This window comes from Athene noctua, chromosome 10 (genome assembly GCF_965140245.1).
Source record: "Athene noctua chromosome 10, bAthNoc1.hap1.1, whole genome shotgun sequence".
NCBI lineage: Eukaryota > Metazoa > Chordata > Aves > Strigiformes > Strigidae > Athene > Athene noctua.
Window position 1 is genome coordinate 12,196,354 of NC_134046.1, and position 24,661 is coordinate 12,221,014.

General features: G+C 42.4%; 1 protein-coding gene across 1 annotated transcript in view; it reads left to right on the forward strand.

The window, feature by feature from the left end:
• The first annotated feature begins 5,843 nt into the window (after positions 1-5,843).
• The window catches only part of ITPR1 (inositol 1,4,5-trisphosphate receptor type 1), a 170,770-nt gene continuing 151,952 nt past the window's right edge, over positions 5,844-24,661 (forward strand). The window contains exons 1-3 of the mRNA XM_074914301.1: positions 5,844-5,866; positions 14,480-14,587; positions 18,310-18,380. Coding sequence (XP_074770402.1) covers positions 14,496-14,587; positions 18,310-18,380 — 163 coding nt within the window. The 5' untranslated portion in view covers positions 5,844-5,866; positions 14,480-14,495. The remainder of the gene's footprint in view (positions 5,867-14,479; positions 14,588-18,309; positions 18,381-24,661) is intronic.

A 24,661-nucleotide genomic window follows, 5' to 3' on the forward strand; every position in this document is an offset into this window, starting at 1 on the left:
GCTCGCTTTTCCTGCCGTTTACGTGGCTGGTAAAGCTGTACCGGTGTGTCCCGCTGCTCCTTGGTGGCAGGTGGGCCCGGGGCCGGGAACCCCCCCGGGGACGCAGTTCAGTTTCGGAGCTCACACACACACACTTCGGACGACCCCACAGACCGCTGTGAGCCGCGGCAGCCGGCAGAGCCCCGCTCCGGGGGTCCCTCCCGCCCCGCCCGGGGCACCCCGGGAGCTGTAGTCCCGCGGGGCCCCCCCCGGCGGCGGCGCGGCCGCGGCAGGACTCCGCTACCCGGCGGGCCCCGCGGGGTATATAAGGCCGGGCGGCGAGCGCCGGGCTCAGTAACCATGTGGATGTGGAGCTGAGGCGGCGGCGGGGAGGGGAGGGGTTGGGGGGGGGGAAAGAAATCTCGGCGCAGCCTCCATCCTAACGGGACCGGGCAGCGCCGGCGCCGCCAGCATGGGGCTCCCGGGCCGCCGCTAGCCCGTCCCGCCGCCACCGGAGCCAGGTAGGGCCGCGGAGGGGGCAGGGAAGCGGCGCGCCAGCCGCGCTCTGAGCGCCGGGGCAGCGCCCCCTCCTTCCCCCGGGCCGGGGGGTGCAGCCCGGGGCCGGTGCGCAGCCCGGGCTCGGCGGGGGGTCCGCGGCGGCGGGACGGGGCGGAGGCCTCTCCGCGGGGAGCGGAGCCGGGTTCCGCCGGGGCCGGGGTCGCCGCCCGGGACCCGCCGCCCGGGACCCGCCGCCGCCGCTCTCCGGGGCCCCGGCGGGGGAGCGGCGTGTCCGCTCCAACTTTGCCCGTGTTTTTCCTCTCGTACTCGAGGCAGAGTCGCAAGGGATGTTTCGCGCGTTATGTAAACACTTGCGAGTGCGGATGGGGACTTGGCTGGGGGATGATCTTATTCTTAAATGGTCAAAAACTGGGCAACGGTGGGTGGATATTTCGGAGGGTCTTGGTAACTGCTCTGACAGGCCAAATATTTAGCTGTTTCCTGGACTACAATAACTGGATTTCAGCGGGGGGGGGGGGGGGGGCACATGTGCATTCCCCATGTACGTGGGATGTGCCATGATTCCGAGCGGGTTTACGTCTTCATGCTAAAAGCTCAGTTATTGCCAGTTACGGTGGTTTTTGGGGGGCTGAAGGCTGCCTCGTGGCTCCGTCTGCCTGTTGCTCCGCGGGCCCTTGCTGTGTTCCCCTGTGTGCTGGGGGGCTTTGCTGCATGACACAGCGGCGGTGGCTTAGGGTCGCCGAGACTTTCCCCTCTAGTGTTAAGTCTCTTTGCCCCATGTGGGTTCAGTCTGGCTCACAGCAGTTTGTATAAAAAAGCCTCCAACAGGTGAAGGGTCTGAGTTACTGCATCGGCTGTGTTGCCTTACGCGCCGAGCAGCAGTTCCCGTGTGCCCGCTTGACTGCAGATGGATCGGGCTGTGGTGTTGCTGCTCACAAATCAGGAAGGGAAAATGTGGCTAATACAGTCCAGATCCTTGCCTTACGAAGATTTAGTGACTAGAAGTCATGCGTGGAGTAGTGTGTGTGTGTGGTAGCTGTTTGGTTTATTTATTGAGGGCCAGTACCTGTGCATGTGTTTTATTTCTTTGTTATTTGTCTTGAGTTTCTTTTCCTGTGGTTGGAAATCTGCCTGGTATCCCAGGACTTCCAGACCTGTTGAGCCAAAAGGCTCACTGACACGGAGCCCAGTCCAAAGGCCTGCATCTGAATCACTTTTCTTGCAGGGTTCAGCTGCGTGAGTGTGGGATGCGATGTGAAGCCAGTATCTGTTTCTCTGTGGCTAAGTTAACAGGCTACCAGGCAATGGAGTTTTTGTTTGTTATCTGAACCTCTACTTTAAGCCAATTTTCTCACACAGCAAATATTCCAGGTTTAAATGCTCTGTGGTTTTGCTGGTGTAAGGTCAGTGTCTGAAACAATAACAGTATTGCATGGCATTGGTTGTCCAGCACTGTTATTTGGTGAGTGGGGAAGACTGGTGGCATCAGTCAGGCCAAAAATTCTGGTGTGACAGGACACTTGATGAAGCAGATGTGAAAGCTTACCTGTGACTTCAAATGGTGCAAATGTGTAGTGGCTAATGTGTGTAAACCGAACAAGGAGTCATTGTGGAAATGAAAAACACAGTTCCAGTATTTTTTCAAACCAAGCTGTTACAGGAGTCTTATCAAGTAAGCTATTTTCTGAGCTGATTACTTCTAATGCGTTCTTTAAGTATTTTTTTTGTCAGTAACAATTTTTTTTCTTGTTAAAATACCTTATTCCCCCCCATAATTGAAGTGTTTGCTTACACAGGTGTTTTCCTCATCTGCTTGTTTTGCAGCATTGATTAAGCTTTGAAAGAGGGAGTGATCTGGTTTCCTCTTACAGGGGTTCATAAATTAGGAAGTAAACAGCAAGAGTAACTTTGGTTTGCCTTTGCAATCGTGGGGTGGGGCTTAACTGTGGGAAATGGTGTATTTTTGTAAGATTTGCTAGTCCTGAATACAATCATTGGAGGGGGAAAGGCCCTTGTGAAGAACGCTGAAGTGGCGAACACCTGGTCGGTGCGTTTCGCCGGTGACACGTGTTGGAGCTGCAGGTCTGGGTGAGAAGAGCCGGATGGAGGAGGTGTACTGGGATGGATAAACAGGGCAGAGGGTGGCGTGAATGACAGCTATGGTCTCTGGTTGTAAATGAGGAATGTAATGCAATTTATTCATGGCACTGGCAAACCTCTTGCATTACCTAAACAAAGCTGTGTTTGTGTGCAGTAGACTAGAAAGTGAAAAAAATCAAGTTCAGGTGAAGAAAGTGAATCTTGAGTCCTGGCTGTGCCCAGGTGCCATTGCAACTTGGAGCAAGACTTGCAAACCATGGTGTCCTGCTTTTGTGTGGTGTGAGGTCTTGGTCTAAGTTTGTAGTACCTCTTCTTGTAAAGGCAATGCTGAATGAGCATTACAGCATGGCAGTGTGAGAAGATGGCCGCTCACCTGCAAGAGTGGCAGATTTTTGAAGAAATGTGCAAGCACGGTTCCAGCTCCTCCAGTGCTGCATGTGTGCCAGAAGAAAGGTAACGGTCTCAGTGACTCATTGAATACTGGCCAGTGGGGTCCAGAAGTCCTTTTGGGAAGCAGAAGCTCCTTCCAGCTGCTTCCTGTAAGATGAGCTGGTCTCCTGATTAACTGCCGAAATCGACAATATAGAGGAGAAACTTCTTCAATGCTATGAAGCAGGCTTAGAACAGGACCCAGATATCTTGAGGCCTGGTCTTGTACCTGCCCTTCAGTGAAGCGGTCAGGAGAGCAGGTGTAGCTCGTTCTGGTTGTTTCTGGACTGTGCTGTTCCCCTGTGATGCTGTGCGTGGTAATTCTTCAGCGCATAGCGTACTCCTTAGGAGTGCCTGATGTGTCAAGCTGCAGAGCGTACTGGGAGTCTTTGAGACATTATTGCCCCATAAATATAAGATAGTTGTAGTTGTAGGATTGTGCCTTAAAGACAGGGGAATCTCAAGATCCCGTGGGAGGTGGGATGAGGGTAGTGGCTCTGTAGTAGCTGGTAGACGAGCTGCTTGCTCGCCCGTGGGTGAGTGTGAGGGAAGGCAGCTCCACCGAAGCAGCTTACGGAGAGCAGAGGGGTTTAGAGGTAGAAAATGATGTGCTGCTACACAGTTATGTAAATGTAACGTTTCTGTCACAGTGTGACTGTGGTATTAATCTGGTTCTGTAAAAATCTGCTTTACAGTACATTGCAAATTAGTTTCTTGTGCTGCTGAGATAGTACCTTTGCTAGTTTCTGTTGCTTCAGTAGCCTGGAGCCGCCTTTTTCTCCCTCTTTTGTGTGGTAGTACAGAAGATGAGTTAAAAGCCATTGAGTGACTTCATAGAGCAGCCTGTGCTGGGCACAGAGAGGTACTGCTTTACTGGGTGCTGGAAAGGAGACTTGAAGAAGCCAGCATACAGTATCTCTGGGCTGCTGAGCCAGATCCTGTCTGTGTCCATACCTATTCAAAATGATCCCTGTGCTCTTCTGCTGTGCATCTCCCAGAGGCTGCTGTGGGAGGCAGGATGCCAAACAGTGTGAGCTTGGATCTGACTCAATATTCTTCTCTGATTTCTGGTCCCAACGGGCACTACACAAGCGCTACAGCAATTATTGCCTGGTTCTCTGTCTTAGCACAGCTGGAGGGTGGCTGGGTGTGGAGGCAGAACCCTCTTGCCAGGGTGCTGCAACTGCTCATTAGATTGGCAGAGGCTACCGCAGGAAGCTTGTGTTATTCTTGCTTGTTCTGTACCTGTTGAAAAAGTACATTTCCAAATCTTCAGAGCAGTTGTGTTTTATGGGACCAAATTCCTTTGGGGGAAAAAAATTATGATAAAACAAAAACTACAGAAACTGTAATTCAGATGAGGAAAGCTGCAGAATTCAGCTGTGGGTTGTGAATTTAGAAGAGTCGCATTTTCATAGTTGTGGTTTTGGTTAAGCCTATCAAAACTTAGATCAGAACTTACTTTTTCTTCCGAACAGTGTTATATGGAGAATAAAATGTCACTTCAGATCTGAGCAAGTTAACCCTCTAGAGAGAAACGTGTTAGAAATGCGCGTGGAAGTGTGCGTTGTTTTGCTGATTTACAGCCTGTGGCAATGTAACTGCATCCTCACATGCCAGAATGCCAACGTGAGGAGTGTTGCAGAAAGCTGAGCGTTCATATCTCACTGATCGTTCAGCTGAACAGGTTATCAAAGGGGAGGGTGAATAGCTCTGACAAAATGGGATGCCAGATGAAGCAAATTTTTTGGTTAGGATGTTAGATAATGTTTCTGCTTTTGGAGTAATCTGATACCAAGCTGTAAGGAAAGATACTGGATCCAAATGTCATGATGTACACAAACAGTTCATTCTCTGCTCATCCCTGCCATGTGCATGATGTCTGCAGTCAGGAGATGGTAATCGCCTTGCGTATACGTGTAAGAAATTTGCAATCACAGGAGGCCAAAAACCGACTACTGCCAAAAGGCTGTAGCTTTTTTTTTTTTTTAATTTACGGAAATTCTTTTGTAGCAGTTTAGTATGAAGCTTTTAGAAACATTTTTTTTGCATCTTGGCCCATCCTATCCACTTCTTCATAAGTTCAGAAATCTGCCAAGAAGTTCTGAAGAAAAAAGTTTTGTTTGCAGCCCAGATAGGTCTTGTCTGCATCCCACTGTGAGAAGAGCCGTGTGGGCACAAAGGCAGATACATACTTGAGCTGGCTGATGAAGCTTGATCTAAAGGGTTAATTGAAAACTTATCTTATGATTAAAATAACTCTGCAATCCTTGGCCACTCCTCCGTCTGTAAGGGTTAAGTAGATTCAGTTGCTAATGCTCTTTGAGATAAGGTGATACAGTGTTTTGAACCTTTGCTTCAGAAGAATGACTTGTGCTCACATTCTAGAAAATTACTGTTGGGGGGCAACATGTACAAGTCAACTTGGGAACTGGAGCCTTCATCTGTAAAGAAACCCAGCCCATCAGGTTTTTCTAGATCAGCAGGGCTCAAAGTAGGTCCCCTGGCCACCAGTGGCTCTCCACACGTGCTCATCATGTGTTGGTAGTGGCTCCTCCTCTTCGGCTGCTTGTCACAGGCACTTAGGTTTTAGTCTCAGACCTGGGTGCCTGCTGAGGTGTCTAGGAGAGGAGAGCAGTGAGCTTACCCGTGTAGGGGTTGCTGCATTGGGAAGACAAGTGGCGACTTAGAAGCCCTTGATAGGAGAGACTTGCTAGTGGAAGAAGAGCGTTAACTTTATAGCCAGTACGGACCCAAGGCTACCAGGAGGCATCCACCAAAGCCCAGCCGTGGAAAACGACACCAGTGCCACCATGGAGGCCAGAGAGCCCCCACCAAGGTGCAGTATTGGTGAAGGGAAAAATGGGAGGTGCAGAGCATGGGAAGGGTGAAAGCAGTGTGCAGGTGGGGTCAGAGGGAGATGAGCAGACACGGGTGGGTGAAGGCTAGTGAGATGGACAGACAGAATGAAAATACTTGGGTAAATTTAGGGAGTATTGCATTTCCTAAAGAGTGTATATCTTGTGAGGAAGGAAGCTTGGAGGCTTGATGTGAGGAATGGGGATGTAGAAGATAGCCCCTTCTGTGGAAGCCTCAGCAGATACATGGCCATGCAAAATGAAGTTGGGACTGTTCTGTACACTCTTCTTCCCTGGCCATTTTTCTTCCTTGGCCAAACTCCAGTTGGTGTTATAAACTCAGCATTCTCTCTTTCCCCATGACATTGGTTGCCCTGGTTCTCTTGGCCTGTTCCAGCTCTCTCCTAATAGAAATATGCTGGAAGACATAGTGTGCTTGTAGGGGCCTCATCCAGAGGCTGACATCTAAGCTGCCTTCTCCCATCAGGGTTAGAGCCAGTAAGTATGGACTTCAGTAAGTATCAACTTCAGTAAGTGCTGCTTACTTTTAATGGGATTGAAAAGGTGCTGTCAGGTCATACTTGGTTTGAAACAAAAAATGACTTCTTTCCCCTGACAGTGTATCTCTAACAGATTTTATTTTTTCAGCTTGCTGCAGATGCCTGTCAATAGGATCCGTCAGTCGTGTTTCTTACACCAGTCTGATGGCTGCTGTATAAGATATTGCTGTCAAAGTGTAACTTCTGCCTAGTGCGTTGTTATGCGTGTGTTACTTATGACCCGAATTTTCTGTAACTAGCTTGTCTGGCTGCACTGGGCAAATAAAAAAAAAAAATAATCAGGCGCTCTTCTTGAGGAGAAAAGGACACTGTGCACGTTTGCTTTTCTGTATTGAGGATTTATTGAGGTTTAAGTTAACAAAATGAGTTACTTCATCTGTTTCTCCCTTTTTCTTAAACTGACTTTTGTTGCACCTATGAAATAGTAATTTCTGAATAACTTCGTTATTGATATGGTAAAAAATTTTAGAAATTTATCTGTGGAGGGGCAAATAGTATGAATAGAACATAATTAACTTGGCTGTCATCTTGCTGTGTTGATTTACATGCCTCTTCCAACTTCCTTCACGAAAAGGGGGAAATGTATGCTTGAGTAGATGTGCAATGAGACTGATTTTCCTCCTGGGATAATAGGGGCTGTGTGGATGGGGGATGGGGATTCAAGAGACCTGGATTCAAATCTGAGCTCTGAGTCTGACCCACTGAATGTCCTTGAGAAAGTCATAGTACTGTGCTGCTTCCTCCTTCCCCTCTTCCACACCCTCCATCTTGCCTGTTCAAACTGTAGAAAAATCTGCTGCGTTATAAGCGTTAGGAGGAAAAATACTTTCTCTGAGAAAGTGCATTTCTCCTCTTTAATCTAACGGTTCAATCAAGTGACAATTTTTCAGCAGATAGCAGACTCCTGGGCATGAAAGGTTGCAGTTAAATGGAAAACAAGATCATGTGGTAGATAAATGTACCATGCTGATATTTTTTTTTTAGTGTGTAATCTCTAAGATGTAACTACATGTGCATAAAATCAGCAGTGCTGAACCTTCTCAAAATCTAATGTGATTCCTGAGCTGTCTCCCACTGCAGGCGTGCGCGGGCGAGGATCCCGGCATTCGAAACCGTGTGGTTGTGGGTCCCCTGTGCTCTTGTCATTTTTCGTGTGCTACCAACAGCGTTAGTGTTAGAGAAGGTGCAGGATTTCACTCTGCTGTTGACTTGGTGGTCAGCTGAGGAGTGAATGACCTTCCCCAAGATGGCCTGCTTGGCGTGGCACTTAGCTCCGCTGCCCGTGCTCTGCTACCCAAAATCTGCTGTATTTGCCTTTCCCTGGTGTGTGCAAAGAGCTCCTTTTAGATTTGCTAAGTCAGCTTTGCAAATGACAGTGCTTTGTCCTGCAGCCCCAGAAGAGTGATTATTCACTAGATGATCTTTTAAATAGAGCACTTCCTCCTTACTTTGGCTGTTTTAATGGGATTCTTACGAATCTTTCTCACAGCCCTCAGGGAGGAAGCCTTCCTTTTTTACTGAAATAAGAATGGGAAACATCAGGTTTTAGTTTCAGTTTTTTAAAAGTTAGTAGCACTTGTAAAAATAGATACAGAGTGCTGGGTGGGTGTCATCCAAAAAACCATGCAAATCATTAGAGAAGTGTTAGTTAGGAGAAACATTGGATCAAGCTTAGAGGGCCAAACTGTCAGCCAAGTAATCTTGTTGTAAAGTTTGGATTTACCAAATTATTTAAGCACTGGACTTTCACTTAAATCTAGGGGGTCAGGGTTTGGGTGCATTTAAAAAAAATGTTAGCTTGCTTGGCCTAATTGACAAATTATAAGGACCCATTTGACTAAAACACACAGACTTACCTGGTCTTGTGGGTTCAGCAGATCAAGTCTTGATATAATGTTACCAATATCTGTTAATTTATGGATGATTTTTCACATGCATGGCAGTAGTTTATGCCATTAAGCAGTCCTTTATGTTTGCTTTTTTGTTGTCTCTTTACTCTTAAACTCTGATCTTTTCTGTTAAAAACTGAAGCAAAATTAAATTTCCACTGTGGAGTTTCCTGTCTGCAGGAATGAAGTTGAAAGCAGTTAAGTATTGTTTCAGACTCTATTCTTACCTAAATAACCTAAATAGTGAAAAAGGAATTTGATAAAGTGCTGCTCCCGTTTCTGTAACGGTACACATAAAATTTCTAGTCTCTATTTAATTGAGCACTAAACCACAGTGAAAATATGATAATGGGGAATGAATACATCATGATGGGACTGCAAAGCACAGCAAGGCGCTATTTTGCTCAAAACAAATATCATTAGAACCATCTTAAAAAGATTAAGTGATTTGTGTCCTAGTTGCTGGAAGTGAAACCAATGGCAATAAGACATATTTGGTCTTGTTTATTTTACAAATAGGATTTTCAGTCATAGGTTAAAGAATTAAAATCCCACACAAAGCAGACACGTGAGACACGGTATTGGCAAAATAGCTTCAGTTTCTTTGAAAAGCCTTTCAGCATTAAATTGCTGGAGATGAGGAATAGCATGCTGCAGAAATCTGTTACAGACGGTCCCTGTAAGGAGGGACTTCAAAAGGGGGCCTTGACTCTGCTGTTCAAGGAAAGCAAACTTTCAGGCATTGCTCTGAAGCCTGTTTTTTCTAACTTAGCAGCAAGATCTAGATGAGTGATGGGAGAAATTAGTGTGAAATGTTTACAAAGCAGTTGCATTTCCTATTCTGAGATCTTCAAAAAGCAGCTGTCTCATTAAGGTATTTGATATTTAACAGTCAGTTTGATTTCTAAGTGTTTTCACTGTTAATTCTGCTTTAACTGCCATTATGAAATGTGTTTTCATGACAAAATGTATTGAAGTGTCTCAGAGTTGAATTTCAGTGACTATGTCAAATTGTACTGGCTTATTCAAGGCCATCAGGCTAGGCATGTGATGTACTTCTGCCCTAAAATAAGACTGAGTCCTTCCAATTTTCCTGAAAGCCAGTGGAATGGTTACGAGGGAGGGTCTGCCAAACCTCATCTTTGGTTTGGAGAAGAACGGTACTGCAGGTGGTAAAGGGCTTTGTACAACCTCTGTCAAGGTGCTTAGTTTACGTGTCAAGATTGGTTATTTCATTGGGTTTTGCTATATGAAATGCAGCTTGTTTTGAGGATAGGCATAAGGCAATCTCTAACTAAGAAAATCAAACGACCCCGTAATTATGGCACTTTCTGTTCAGTCAGAAGACAAAATGGGCGGTGTTGTGATACAGATTTGTGTTCACCAAAGCAATACAGAATAGTAGGGGAAAGGCAAGTCCTAAAACTCCTGAGATGAGTAGAGAGTTTTCCTGGATTTAATTCACTGCCTGGCTTTAGCTTGTGCATTTTCAGATCCAGTCCTGCAGAACAAAGCTACAGACTGGCAAAATGACTTGCATAGCAGAACCTTGCAAATCAGATGAAATTCAGCAGGTTTCTATAGGTTTTTTGGGGGGTAACTTCTTAAGCAGAGACTTAATTTTATTTTCCTGTGCAGATAAACTCCATATAAAACATATTTAAAGATACATTTTTATATAGGTTAGGAAGTAATCACCATCATAATTAAAAAAAATTGTCAAGGTTTAAAAAATACTGTAGAATGTGTTCATCTTGCAGGTATTTTTTGATGTCTATGGGTAGATATAGTCAACTTCTCCATGGTTCACTTTAAGTTCATATTTCATTTCTTGTCTTAAAAATTAAGTCTGTCGTTATGTTTATTGAAATAAGAGTCTTCAGCTTAGAGGGAAAAGAACTTTATTTTAAAAACTTGTGTTCCTGCTGTCCACATTGCTGCTACCTGAGTTAAGCCTCATAATACTTGTTTGGAGAAACCTGACTCAATATTGCTACATTTGTATGCTACTATTGTCATGCTGCTATCATTTCCTTATCAGAGCACTTCTTTATCTTTGATTTTTCTAGTAAGTTTATCTAGAAGAAGTCTTGTTTTCCTCCAGTGCTTAAGTGGAAGAGGACAGTAATGCTTGATGGCCAGGAGACTGCCGTGTTATGGCTGGAACATGACAGTTGTCTTGCAGGACTCTCTTGCAAGGATGTGAGAATGCTGTTAAAACTGGGCTTGTGCGTAGCAACAACCACAAGCGTTCTTCTAGGGCTGTCCGTCCCTTCCTCTAGTATTAATCGATTGCTCTTGGCACTGGCATATCTAAAATAAATAAAATGCAGAGTAATGGTTGTATTTGTCTACTAAGCACAACTGCTTTTTGAGCAGCATGATTGTGCTTTTAGCTGTAGGAGCCAGGTACTGCAAGCATGTGTGAGAATCATCCTGCCCTGCGCTTCCAGGGGGCTTTGGTGGTCATCTCATGTCTTTGGGCAATGCGGTGCTGGAAGAGAAGCATCCCTTCCCCAGCCAAGGGGACAGTGCTTTGGCTGACCTGTCTGGGAGGGAACCTGTTCTCTTAAGTCTCTGTGGTGTGCCTGTGCTGTGAACTTGGGATAAATGTGCCAAGGTTGACAGGTTTTTTAGTGCCTCAACTTCCGAGTTCTCCAACTAAAGATCCCCACAGAGGTCGGATTTTGGGTGGATTAGTGTGTCAGCTGATGTTGACAGTCAGAACTGTTTTTAAAGGTTTTTCAAACTGGGTATCTGGAAATTTTGCTCTTGGAAACCTTCCAGTTCTACTTTTTAATCTCGGGTATCTCAGTTGTCTGTCCTATCAAAGGTGGAAAATACTTGATTTCTGGTAGCTGGTCATTTAGTGTTTGATGCAAGTAATTGATCAATTATTGGAGTAATTTTGTTGGGTGTCATGAGTCCCTCGTGAGGAAACTATGAAAGCAGCTTTGAAGTAAGCTAAATCAGTTTAGAAATTATACTCTTTACTTGTAAATCTTGTATATAAGGAGGCCTGTTGGGTCATTTAGTCCCTCACTCCATCTGCCAGTTCAGCATGTTCCTGAGCACTGGCCAACCTCAGAAACAGCATGTTTAAAGATAAATGTCAAGTAGACTGACTTTAGATATTCAGTTATTAAAGAATGTAATATATGTAGATGTTGTTCATCATAACAGTTTTGACTGTGGGCAAGCCTTAGGTTAAACAGGTATTTTACAAAATTGCTCACCCTGCTTGGAAGTGGCAGCATGCTTCACGAGAGCGGTGGAGGCACACTCCATCCGAGTATCTCCTGTTGTGTTAGAGAGAATATTACTCTGATCAGCGTTAAAAAAAGTATTTGAAAAGAATACAAGAACAGGGTGAATGAGGACTTATGTGCTAAATACTGCATATTTAAGAAAAGCCTTAAAAAATAAGATTATTGTAACCAGATCAACCCTGTGTAAGTCTTAACTTCAGCAAAGCTGATGCCCAGCAGGAAGCGTGAGGAGCATGGCTCTCATCTGGCAAGAGGAGAGGCTGGGGCACACTGGTGTGCAGAAACAGAACCTGAATCTGTAGTCAAGCTTGCCCAGAAAAATTTTAAAAATCTGGTCAACAGACCAGCAGTGAAATTCAATCATGCCATGTACCTGAACTGCTTCCAGACTTGAAACTACTTTTCTGTTATCCATAACTGTGTAACAGTTATAGGTGAAGCTGCTAAACATTTTATTAATGGAAATGTCAATAAATCAAGAAGGACTTATTTTAGGAGTTTACACTATCATGATATGTCAGGGTTACAGTATCATGGTATGTCAGGGTCTTCCTCAATAAAGAAAACACAAGAAAATTGAGTCTGTATTCTAGACAGTAATGCAGAAATTTGTCCATTGTTGGACCTGGTTTTGGTTAATGGTTTGAAATAATGGGTTTTTGCCAAGAAAAAATTCTTCTCTAATGCAAGTCAATAATTTTGACCTTCACATTCTCTTGGGAACAGCTGTGGTGAACATCTGCCTCTTCTAAAGGAAAAATGACATAGTCCAGCAAAGTAATCCCCCTCACACCCTGAATGGGATACCTTAAATGTTGTTGTAAAAAGGCATTGTTTGGAAGTATCTGTGTTTCTTGTTGACTTAGATAACTTTTGCTTTGGGCTATATTAATTTAGGGCTGAGCTTAATTTTGAGAGTTTGTTTTTAGTATGCTGTTCATAGTTAACATTCAAGTCAGGAAATGAGGAAAGCTGTATTTCTAGTGATGCTAATTCAGTCGTCATATTTCTGTGTGTTTTGTGGCATATATCTTAAAATAGGTATTGATGTTTTTCTGTCCACTTATCAAGAGAGAACAGGAACGGACTGTATAACATATGCAGCGGCTGAAGGACTTGGCATTAAACAAGAAACCTGCAGCCAAATGGTTTGCTTCTGTATGCACACAGATTTGATTTCAGAGGAGCTGAGACTTCTTTACCCTATGTGTGAACTTGGCCTGTTATCTTCGTTTTTCCTGAATTTGTTTTTAATTGTATAGATGGCACGGGGATTTACAGGCATGATATAATGTGCTTTGACTTAATACTAATGAAAGGTATTACCACCACCACCAGTTCTTGGGAGGTGAGGCACTGAAGAGGGATAGCTGTTTGCAGCTTTTTAGAAGAAAAGCATGGCCTCAGGTTTTTTCTGGAACTTGTATATCTGCAGTGCATTATCAACATCAACTGTTAAGTCTTTATGAATCTGTCCTTTTTGAGCTCCAGCCCTGCTTAATAAACTTGATCCTAACACATTTGGTAAACAAGATAATGTTCAATGAAAGGGAATATTTATCCACTGTACAATGTCAGGGCTGTGCTCCATAATAAGCATAATTTCCTGCTGCTTAGTTCTCCTCATGGTAGACGATTTAAAACTGATCTGGGTGTGATGTCGAGAGAGGGTGAAAGTGTTTTCAGTTATTCTCCATTAAATGGAGTTTGGTCCTGGGCAGTGTTCAGTGGCAGGGCTGCCTTGTAGAGCAAGTCACCAGCCTGCATGAAGGAGCAGCGTGGAAGAGCTGCGTTGCTGCCTGCTGTCTGAAACCTCAGGCACAGCAAGCTGTTGTGGCGTTTTGAACTCGGTGATCAAAAAGCATGGCATAGGAGCATCTCCAAGAAACCAGTAAATGGTTTTGGAAAAGACATCTTTGAAAATCTGTTCAGTTGGGCTTCTTTTTATCTGGGCTCATGTTGTTTGTCTCATTCTTTGTTGCTGTGACAGATAAAAACTCTCTTTTCTATATTTATTTAAATGACAGGTAGGTCCTGTATCATTTGATCCGGGATTTGAGGTTTTAAAGAAAATACAGCTCTTAATACTGTGGAAGTTGACAACGCTAAGTGGCTGTCTTCTCAGTGTTACATTTAGGCGACCTTTTTTAAAAACAGGGTTGAAGTATTCCTGATTTCACAGGGTTTTGTCTTCCTGATGCATACATAGTTGAAAGTATTTGACTGTGGAAAATCTGCATCTTTAAGTTTTTACATGCAAAATCTGTTTTCAGGCATATTCAGTGGGTCTTCACCTAATGCTGTTTTTGGGACCACAACAGTAAGCAGGTGGCTACCTCAGTGTTGGTCATGTCAATGTTTTGACATGACCAAAAAATATTTATATGAATCATGTCAATATTTTACAATTCTCATGAGCATGGCTCCAGCACACCAGAGAACTTTTAAAATATGCTCAAAGCTCCTTGGATTCTGACAAAGAAATGTATTGTGATTTAGACTGTACACATAATGGGTCTTAAACTGAGGCAGCCCACTCTTTTTCCCCTCTTCCCTCTTGCAGTTGGGATGAAACAGGTCAGTATGCCTGGGCTGAAGTGGCTGTGGGCATGTTGGGACTAATATAGCTACCTGTAACACAGTCCCACACCAAATGGGATGCCAATAGCTGCTTGTTTTTCCCTAGTTTATTTTTCTAAGCAAGTATTTTGACATGCTGTGTTTTCTTTGATACCTGAAATTCCAGTGCAAGAACTTGTTCAGATTTTTAAACAAATGAACAAACAAAAGCAAAGGATCCTGTTGTTGTAACCTCCAGGAGCTTGTACTGAGAAATTCTGCCTGACAAATAGTAACGCTGTGCTTTATTCTTCTAGGGGGAGTAAGCCAGAGATGACTGACAAGATGTCGAGCTTCCTTCATATTGGAGATATTTGTTCTCTCTATGCAGAGGGCTCAACAAATGGATTTATTAGCACATTGGGGTAAGAACAGCTGTTCTCTTGTACTAAAAACATCAGTAAGAAGTAGCAGAACTCAGCTAGCTATCCTGAGCCTGGCTCCTAGGAAATACTGGGTAAAGCAAGGTAGCTTTATGTACAGATTTGGGCCTAAATTTAAAAATGGCCAAAAGCTAATATGGCGAGCTAGATGTCGGGAGGATGGAGAGCATATCGATGGCTATGGTGTGGTTTTGATGTCCTTGGTGGGGAGGAAGAAGCTTGTCAAGTTAAGGTGTGGGTAGAGGGGATGAATGCAAGCAAATGATTTTCATGTTGTTGTCTGTCCCGTGTCCATCCGTGTGTCCCGTCCTGTCCCTCCCTGCCCTAACCCAGTCAGGAATGAATAGGCCCTGGTGCAATCTGCTGATTGGAAAAAAGAATGTAGCATAGGCAATGTAAGTAGTTTAAAATTAAATAAATAAAGAAGAAGCCCTGAGCCAAACCATTTATATACCACTAATTTACCACTATGACTAGTTTTGTCTTATGATATTTGAAGCTTCTGATATGAAGAAAATTGTCCTTCTCCAGTCAAAGGAGAACATGTTTTGAATCTTCACCTTTGCCGATGGCCAGTGCCCCGGAGCTGTGGTGGGAGCTGTGCCTTGCCGGTTCCTGCCCCTGGTGTGCTTGTCCACAGAGCTCCTTTGTGCTTTCTTCTGCCAAAACATCAGAGTAGGTGCTCTGCAGGAGAGTACCTCTTAGCAGCAAGAAGTGTATGCTACTTCATTAAACAAAAAGTAGCCATTCACTCACGAAAAGGAAGAGTTTGCAGAGAAAAGCTGTGGAATTAAAATACTGCTCTGACAAGTGACAGGGTATGTTTTATTCTGCTTAACTGCTGCTGAGGAGAAATCTCTCCAAACATCAGAAGCTGGCAGAGGAGCTGTGTACTGATTTGGAAGACCTTGAAGGGGGCTGGATGAGAAGCTCAAAGATCGCATCTGCCACCTTGTTTCAAAGCAGTGAGAAATTAGAGGGAGGGAAGTAGCATGCATGACACATTGCTGTGGTACTTCAATACTGAATGAGTAGCAAAGAAGCAACCAGGAAGCTTGATGATATGGTGAGTGGGCACGCACACAACATGCTCTTTCTCATTTCCAGTAGCCGTAAGGGCCTCAGGGTGGGTACAGTGACAGCAAATTTTTTGATGCCTACTGTCCAGATGCATCTGATAAATGGAGCTCGCAAGCAGGGTACAAAGACAGCATCCTGGTAAGTCTCTCGGCAGGAAACGATGGGCTGGAATCTCATCTGAGTGACTCCAAACTAACTTGTAGGTTTAGTCCTCTAGCTATTAGGATTCTGGAAAATAAGGGGGCAGAGAAGGAAGCAGACACTGAAGATGCACCATGATCTATTATAGGAAAGAGAAGAAAATATGGGATGCTGCCAGAAGGGAAAGAAGGTATGATAAAAGCAAGGGATGTAGTAAGTAGGGTTGGTTGAATAGTATTTGGCGAATGTATTTGACAAATTTCACAGGTACTCGTCAAATATGACATGTACGCTCTGCAGTATTCGATCAGCTGTGTAACTGGCCAAATACTATCTGCTGAAAACTGGCAAAATGAATTAAGCGTTACTATATATTTGGCTAATTTTTTTCTTCCTAGTATTGAAGCAAGTTTTGCAGTACATAATTCCAGACCAAGTAGAAAGTAGTTATGTTATGTTTATTCCCATACAGTGCATGATGAACATTATGCAGTGGCTGTGGCTTTTGATGGCATTGCTGAGCAGATATTTTTCACCATGGGTAGTCCTTTTAGACATTACAGGCCCAAGCACATGTATTTTCTAGGCTTGATGAGATGTTCTTATGGCGGGTCTAAAGATCCCTTAGCGTTACAAGCATCCTCTTTGATTTGATTAGTACTGTTTTAAGGTAACTGCATTATATAATGGCCACACATCTTCTGAGCCTAATTTAAGCCAGAAATCCCAATTGCTATGTGAAACATGAAATGCATTATCATCTTAATAAGCCTTCATAATCAAATTAGTTTTGTCCCATATTTAATTTAGTCTTTGTCCTGGAGAAAATTAAAGCAGCAAAGGAAAGATTCAGTGTAATTGTACTCTATACCATGTGGAGTTTTGACAGTCTTATGTCATAACAATGTGTAATGACTTGTTCATGTGGTTAATGAAGGTTGAGAAACAGATACCACTATACATTCTAATGTTGTTCTAAATCTTTGAAGAGTGTTCCTATTTAATATTCCAATGACATGACTGTTGCTTAATGAGGACTTTACTCTTGCTGTTTCCCAAACTCAGTGCTGTCATCATTATGATTACCAGTGTACAATATATCCTCTTTTGTGTTTTTCACCCTGTAAAATTTTTTTCTTGGTAGTTTGGGAAGTTCCTCTTTACTTTAATCTCTGGATGAGAGGGATATATTGCACTGAGATTATTTCTGTGTGGGATGATCAGAGTAACTCACTTGACTTTATATTTTTTGGCCCTTTGTTCACTAGAAGCAGGTGTTTTAGCTCAAATAAATACTACCATTCTTGTTGGAGCACATATATGTATAGGGAGAAAATCCATGGGGAAAAAGCAATTTACTCTGAATGTTTGCATATGCAAATTTTAGATGCATAGAACTGTTGAGTCCACTTAATCTCACTGATCTCTTAATTTTTATGCACTTCATTATTTTCTGTGATTGTTGTCTCAAGATGCTCCCTGCATGTAACCAGCCTCTGCAAGGAACAACTCTCATATTCTAGGTCTCAGTCTTTCTCAAGTTGATTCTGCATGAGAATGGACCTCTCAAACCTTTAAGACCTTGGATTTTTACTTTCTACTTCTGTGTAGAAAGCCTCTTTGACAGATTGGTTTTAACGGGCTAAACTGAGTCCTTTAGCATCAAGTCAGAAACTACAAAGTATTTGGTTACAGCTGCATTTTCACAATTTGGAAATAGTGTTTGGTAAAAGCGCAATTCCATGTCTATCCAAAGCAGAGCAGTGGTGACAGATGCATCTTCACTGTTTTCTTTATTCTGTGGGATATCAACTGACCCTGTGGGATTTTTGCTGACCTGTGTTCACAGGAAGCTCTGTCCTGGCGTTGCCTACTGAAATCTCTGGGGTTCACTTTGTCCGATTTGCCTCCTTCCTGGTAGAACAGGAGGAGGGTAGTTACATCCCTTGACTTACCCTGTGTTTATGACTGGTGAGCAGGACAGTGTATTTATGCCTTCGTTTCTCTTGGGAGTAATTTTTTATTCTGGCAGTTATTGTTTCTGCCTTTTCTTAATACTCGAGGGCTCATAGGGTCAGTGTCAATAGTCATATTTTCCTGTTCTCTACCCTCCATATAATAACATTTGCAACGTTTCTCAAATCTGTCCAAGAGGCAATAATGGTTCTAAGGCTGTGTCTCACCTCACTAGAATATGGGCTGTTCTGTCTGCACCTTAAGGAGGGGACATAAAGATTATGCAGTATACAGGAGCAATGACTTATTTATTGTCCCACCTATCCAGGAGCATAGCTCTGGGCAACAGTAAAAATCAGCTGCATGCTTCTTAGAAAGATTTGGCATAAATTGGCATTTGGGGAATGTCTTCTGCTGAAGTAGCCACTTGGATAAAATATTGCAAATAAATTACCTTGGTTTTGCTGACAAGGATGTAAGCAATTGCATGGGAATAGAATCTCACTTTACTTCTCATTTCTTTGCAGCCTTGTGGATGATCGGTGTGTTGTACAGCCAGAAGCAGGTGATCTTAACAACCCACCCAAAAAATTCAGAGGTAAGTTGATTAGACAGTTTATCACCCTTCTGGTTAGAAGTCATCTGTCATTTTGTGCGATTATACTTAACTATTTTTTACCTCCATGATTTCTATAGAGTATTTTAGTGTCATCTTCTTCCATGAAGGGCAACTGGTGAGGAAAAAAAAAAAAGTATGAACATCTGTGTGAAGTCAGTTGTGGGACTTAAAGAAAGGTGTGTGGGGGGGTAAAGATGGGGTTGCCAGTTGAGGTTGGCTTTCAGTTCTGTCCAAACTTACCGGGTCCATGCAAGTTTCTTTTTTTTTTTTTTTTCCCTCCATACTATCACACATGCCCTCTAGTTACCCAGTACCAAACCTATCTTTCAGAAGAGGAAAATGAAAAGGAGCAAATGTTTGTAACGTCCATTGTTGTTTAACCTCATTTGATATTAGCTATGACTTTGCTTTCATTCTACCAGGAAACTTACACTAAGTGATAAGAAATTAATGCCTGATTCTTTGCACAGTTTGGCTAGACTTGATTTGTTTAAGAAAAATCTCAAACAGGAAGAGAAGCACTAACTGGGATTTTTGTTTGGAAAAACCTTCTTGATATTTTTTTTTTCACTCCTTAGTTGCACCTTTTACCCAAAGGATAGCTCAACCAAATATTCTAAAAATTCGATCTGCCTTCTATTGCTGTTCTTAGATGTGGCAGAAGTGTTTGTGTTGTCTCTTTGTTGGATGAATCTTGTTTCCTTGGTTATGCTTTGCCTTTATTGGGGGCTCAGAATTACCATAATTCTGTGCAGGTTTGGCCAGAACTGCAGGTGGTTGCCCTTGAAAAGTCGTATCTCTTCTGTACTGCTAGTGGTGGTTGGTTTTTATAGTTTTCACCATGATGTGAAGATGTCTCATACAATGAAAATGTCTTTTTAGAATATTGCTGAAGTCTCTGAGTTCTTGTTGTTTGTTCTCCCTTTTTACTGGAAAACTAAACAGCTGGCGATTCAAATACTGAAGAGGCAACCTGGGGAAGTTTTAGCATTCAGTGTTAAGCTCTCCAGAAAAAGCAATGGTGTTACATGAACTGGAGCCCTGACTCTAGGCATTTCTTGACATTGAAATCCTCTGAAAGAATAAAGCCAGATCTGACTGAGACTGCTGGGTGTAGAAGGAGGTGGGGGGAAAGAGGGGAAAGAATGAGAAAAAGGCAATTCTTGCTAGCACAGTTTAGGAACTGCAAGTACAGAGACTATTTGTCTGACATAAAACATTGTGGTTAGACATTGTAAATGTTCTCATATTACTTATAATTTATACATGAAGAAAGAATGGTGTGAACCTTTTCCAACCTTTGTAGTTACTTCACTAAAGCTTTCATGGGGAAGTTTATGCTTAATGGTAAATGGCAACAAAAGTCATAAAATTTTAGCAGGCATTTCTGTAATTTATACACTTGCTTTATAAGTGTAGTCTAAGATAAAATGCTTTCCGTGAGGAATATGTTCAGAAGAAGTAATAATCAAGTTTATCACACCATATTCAACACAAATGGAAAACGCTGCTTTTTTTTATTATGAAGCAAAGGCACCCAGAGGCTTGTCTGAGGTGTTGCACAGCAAGTCTCTGGCAACGTCAGGAACTACAGCCATGTCTCTGCAGTGTTACTTGTGTTTTTACTTTTTACGACACCTAGCAAAAATACCTCCCTTGCAAATGGAACACAAGGTCTTCCCTAAGGTGCATTTATCCAAACAGCATTTACATGTGGGTTATAAAGCAGCCGTGGGCATCTGGTGAATGTAATTTGCTATTCCCAATATTTAGTTTTTGTCATACTTGAGACTTGCCTTGGGCAGTGGCACAGGTACTCTGTACTTGTTGTATACACATGTGCAAATCCTCTTTGAAACAAGCTGTCCAGTTGCAGGTAAGTCAAATCTGACGTCGCCTTCTGGGAGGAACACTGAACATGTGACTTTGTGGCCAGTCTTGAGGATCTCAGTTTGGGTAGTATATTTAAGAAATGTAATTCTGAGCCTCTCTGAGCAGATCTGTCTTCTGTGGGCAGATGTAAAACAGTTGTAAATATAATTTTCATGCTTAATCAAAATGGTGAGAGAGATCTAGAAGCAAGATTCACTGCTTAGATATGCATACATGACTCCAAGAAAATTCAGTGTGAAACTAAAGCATATATATCCAGTGGCAGAATTAATCAATCCTGCTTTTTTTCTTAGCCATGGGTGTTTCAGGTTTTTTAAAGTCTTGTTGCCTAGGCTACACTTAATCAGCTGCATCTTGTGGCAGTAGCAAGGCCCTGGCCTAGAGGGTGGTGGTTTTTCTTTCCTCTCTACTTTAGACCCTTGAAATACAGCAGAGCTGCTGTGCACAAAGTGGGGGTGTGCATGCAGCATCCTTCTGTCTGGAGAGAGTCTCTCATTCAAAAGGCAGTTGACAGTAATACTTAACCGTGAGTATGTGCTGTCACTAAATGCTGATAACCTGCTTGTGGTGTGAAAAGAGTCCCTGCCTGAGGAATGCATTTCTAAAAGCAAGCACTTTGTAGCTGAAACGGAGGTGGGTTTTGTGTGCTAGTAAGTCACTCCTTTTAAAAATGATGGCTCCAAGTTGTCCTAAGGAAAGTTCAGTGAGGGAAGCCTGATGTGAGTTTGGATGAAGTAGGTTGATTTGCAGCAGCAGGACTGGAGTCGGAGATGGGAGCGATAGTGCCTTTCAGTCTGCTTGGGAGGAAAACGTGCAGAGGTATCCTGAGGACATGAGGGCTGGCTTTGTTGACAAAAGTTGTGGAAAAAGCAGGCTGACAGATTAATCTGGTGGTGGTGGAGACCTGAAAGGGATGAAATGCAAGAGTAAACAGAGTAAGATGGGATAACATTCAGGTAAAATTTGGAGTATGGTGTCAAAGTGTAAATGAGACCAAAAAAAAGAATAAAATCACGGGGTATATTAGATGGAAAAAACTGAAGTGCTGAAATTGGAAATAACTCCAGAGGAAGGTCTAGCACTCTCAAGTTACTATGACTCTTTACCAGTAGTTATTTCATGTATTAAATGCCTCTAGGTCCTTAAAATACTTGGTCCTTAAAATCCTTGATCACTCAAAGGTGTGAAAGCTGATTTATTTTTTTTCCTTTTTTTCCCATCCCAATGAGAAGCAGATAGCACCTGAAGTTAGTGGTTTGAGGTTGGATAGTATTTATTGTCTGTGAGATGTCAGCGGAATTTTTTTTTTCTATTAGGGCTTTCTGAATCCACTTTAAATATGGTGGTTTGGGTGTGTGGGTTTTTAAGTCTAATGTTTCTCTGGCCCATGTGTTTTCAGCTTCAGCTAATTCAGAAGTCCTCTAAAACTGCCTTGCAAAACTTAAGACTTAAGAAACACCCTAATGAACATACTCTTTTTAAAAATGTTAATATGAACATTCTTGCGAAAGAGTATTTTACTTAACTGGTCTGAATATACTGTGTACAGATGAGATTCCTGGAAAAAATCCTAGTTGTATGAGTCTCCAAAAAAAGAAAGTGTGACAGTTCCTTGGTTATCTGCACTACTTTGAACAAAAAAAGACATTTTATATATTTTATAAAGCTGGAATCTCTGCTCTAATTGCCGTCTTTTGAGTACGACTGTGCATCTGAATAGTGACTATAAATGAACATCCTTTTAATATGCGTGTTTATGTGGAAAGTATGAACTACAGCTGACCCTCTAGCTAGGCTAAAAGCACCAGTGTTTCATTAGAAATCATTTGTACTTAAATGCACAGAGACACAAATTAAAATCAGACCTAGAAATAGTGGCAAAGCAGAAGCAGAGCCCAGGGCTGATAATTTGGTGCTTTAGCTGCTGCTTCTGTACTCTATTAGTTTGTATGTGCTTTTGCAGAGGTTTTATTTGTGTTCATTTTGTATTGGAACCTAGCACTGTACTAAGCCAAATGTGTTTGCTTAATGCAAGACACTGCTACTACACCCAAACAGTCTGTCTGACAGCCTTCTCGGGGAAATTCCTTACAGCTCTTTATTTGGGATGCAGATCTGTCTGCCATGGATCCAGAAGCTCTGCAATAGCTGCATGAAAGGCAGGGAAAAAGGGCACTTACTGGGTTAATTTGTCCAGCAGCTACCTCCTTCCAGAACATTGTTTTAGTAGTTGCTGGGCAACACTCTTTTTTTGGCAAGATGTTCAAGGAATGAACCCATATCTTAGACTTAAAATACCCTCATGGTGAAGCAGGAGATGAGTAGTTCAAATTCTGTTTGTTCTTTTGATCCTAATCCATACTGTATGCTCCTTCTGAATACTGCCTTCATGAAGTGTTCTGTCAGGCTTGCCTGGGGCTGGTAGGGGCTTGCACTGAGGGTCTCAGCCTTTGAACTACAATTCCATAGAAGAAATGACTGGGTCACTACAATGAAGCTTTACTTTATAAATATTTATATGTATTTTAAAAAAAATATTTATCTGCAGACCCCAGTTCTTTAGATGGATTTCTCAATTGATGAAAGTCAATATACTTCATCATAACAGAAATGTTTTGAGTTGTGTTTTGTTCTTCATAGCTTTGCTGTCCATGATCTGAACCCTATACACTACTGTCTTGAATATGAAGGAAACCATAATTTATGCAGTACTGATAGAGGCCATGGAGTTCCATTGCATACATACAGGATTTTTAGCCTTATTTAGCCAATGCAAGCTTGTTTATAGCTTGGCGTTAGAACTGAAATTGAGGGAATTTTCAGTTGAGAGGTCACATACATAGTTTTCCCAAACACTTCAGAATATTAAAAAACAAATACACAGATCCCTCTGTCTGTTGGTTTTGGAAAAATATTAGCAGTGCATGGAAGCACACTTTCTAGGTAGTAAGGTAGTTCAGTGCCATCCCTTGTACTCACCAAGAAGAATTTTTTGTGGTACAAGCCTGTAGGTATCATGTCTTCAGCTTCAGATAAGTATGTAGCCTCCAGTCCTATTGCTGCCCATATGCTCTCCATATACTTTTCCAAATCTGCTCCGGTGGAAGTGATCAGCTTAGATTGCTCTTTAAACTTTGATGTGAAATAGTCTGAACTGTGTGACTTCCTGCATATATCAGATGAGTTCAAGTGAGTGTTTCACAGAGGGTTGAATGCGTATTCCTAGAATGATGGAGAGAAGAAGGGTGATGGACCTGGGCTGCGTGACCAGGTTTAGGCTCCTTCTTTTCTTTTGAACATGTCGTTTCTAATACTGGTGAAATCTTTAGGTATATTAATTATTAAGGTGCCTAGATTCCTTTAAGGAATGTTTAAAGTAATGTCTAAATACATCTTTTTTCACTCTCATAACCATATATTAGCAGATAAAAAAAGCAGGATTCATTTTTCATGCAGGAGGCAGAACTTTTGAGAGTGCTTGAGTGCTAAGTTCAAAGCTTAGCATGGTGATCTTAAAGAGAAATACATCACGTGCAATAGAAAAGTGACTCCTTTTCATTTTTGATATGTCCAAGACAGACTAAAATACACTTGCTGAATACCATAAGTAGGAAGGGGGACAACAGTACTCAAGACCTTTTAACTTCGCTGTTTTTCCTAGGAGCCAAATGCCATTAAAAAAAAAAAAGGTTTCTTAGCCCCTTTTCAGAAAGGGTATGAAGATTGTGGTTTAGTGTAAAATCAAAAGAAACTTCAGGGTTGGCACAACAGAAGAGATGATAAAAATACAGTCCAATGCTGTGCCTGTAATTTCTTTATTTAAAATTGAAGCGTTGGCCATTTTGTGTAGGAAGAATCTTTCAATCTTGCTGAATTAGGATATAGTTATAATATCCAAAATACACTTTTGCTTTCTTGATGAGGAATCCTTTAGTATGATTCTAAGTATTTATAGAACTGTACTAGAAATCTGCCAACTGCTAGTACGCATTTGAATTTGATGCCCTTTATACAATGAAGAAATCCTGAGCGCTGTCTCTAAAATGTGAATCTTTAGCCCACTGCATCCTACATACAAGCAGATGTTATAGACAATTGTCATGGTGGCATTTAGGTATTTCAGAAAACCTGGAAAGTCAGAAGTGTGGCATTTTGATACAGACAAATGTGCTTGATATCTGCTAGTCTGGAAAACCCTGTGAGAGGGAGTCCTAACCAAGAGTTGAAGCACCACTTGGATGAGCATGTCCAAGCCTCCTTCCTCTCCACAGGTCAGGCAGTAGGCAACATACACTGCCTTCACTGCTAGCCCTTGGTGACTTCAGAGTGACATCATGAACACCTCATCTCCAGACATATTTAATCAC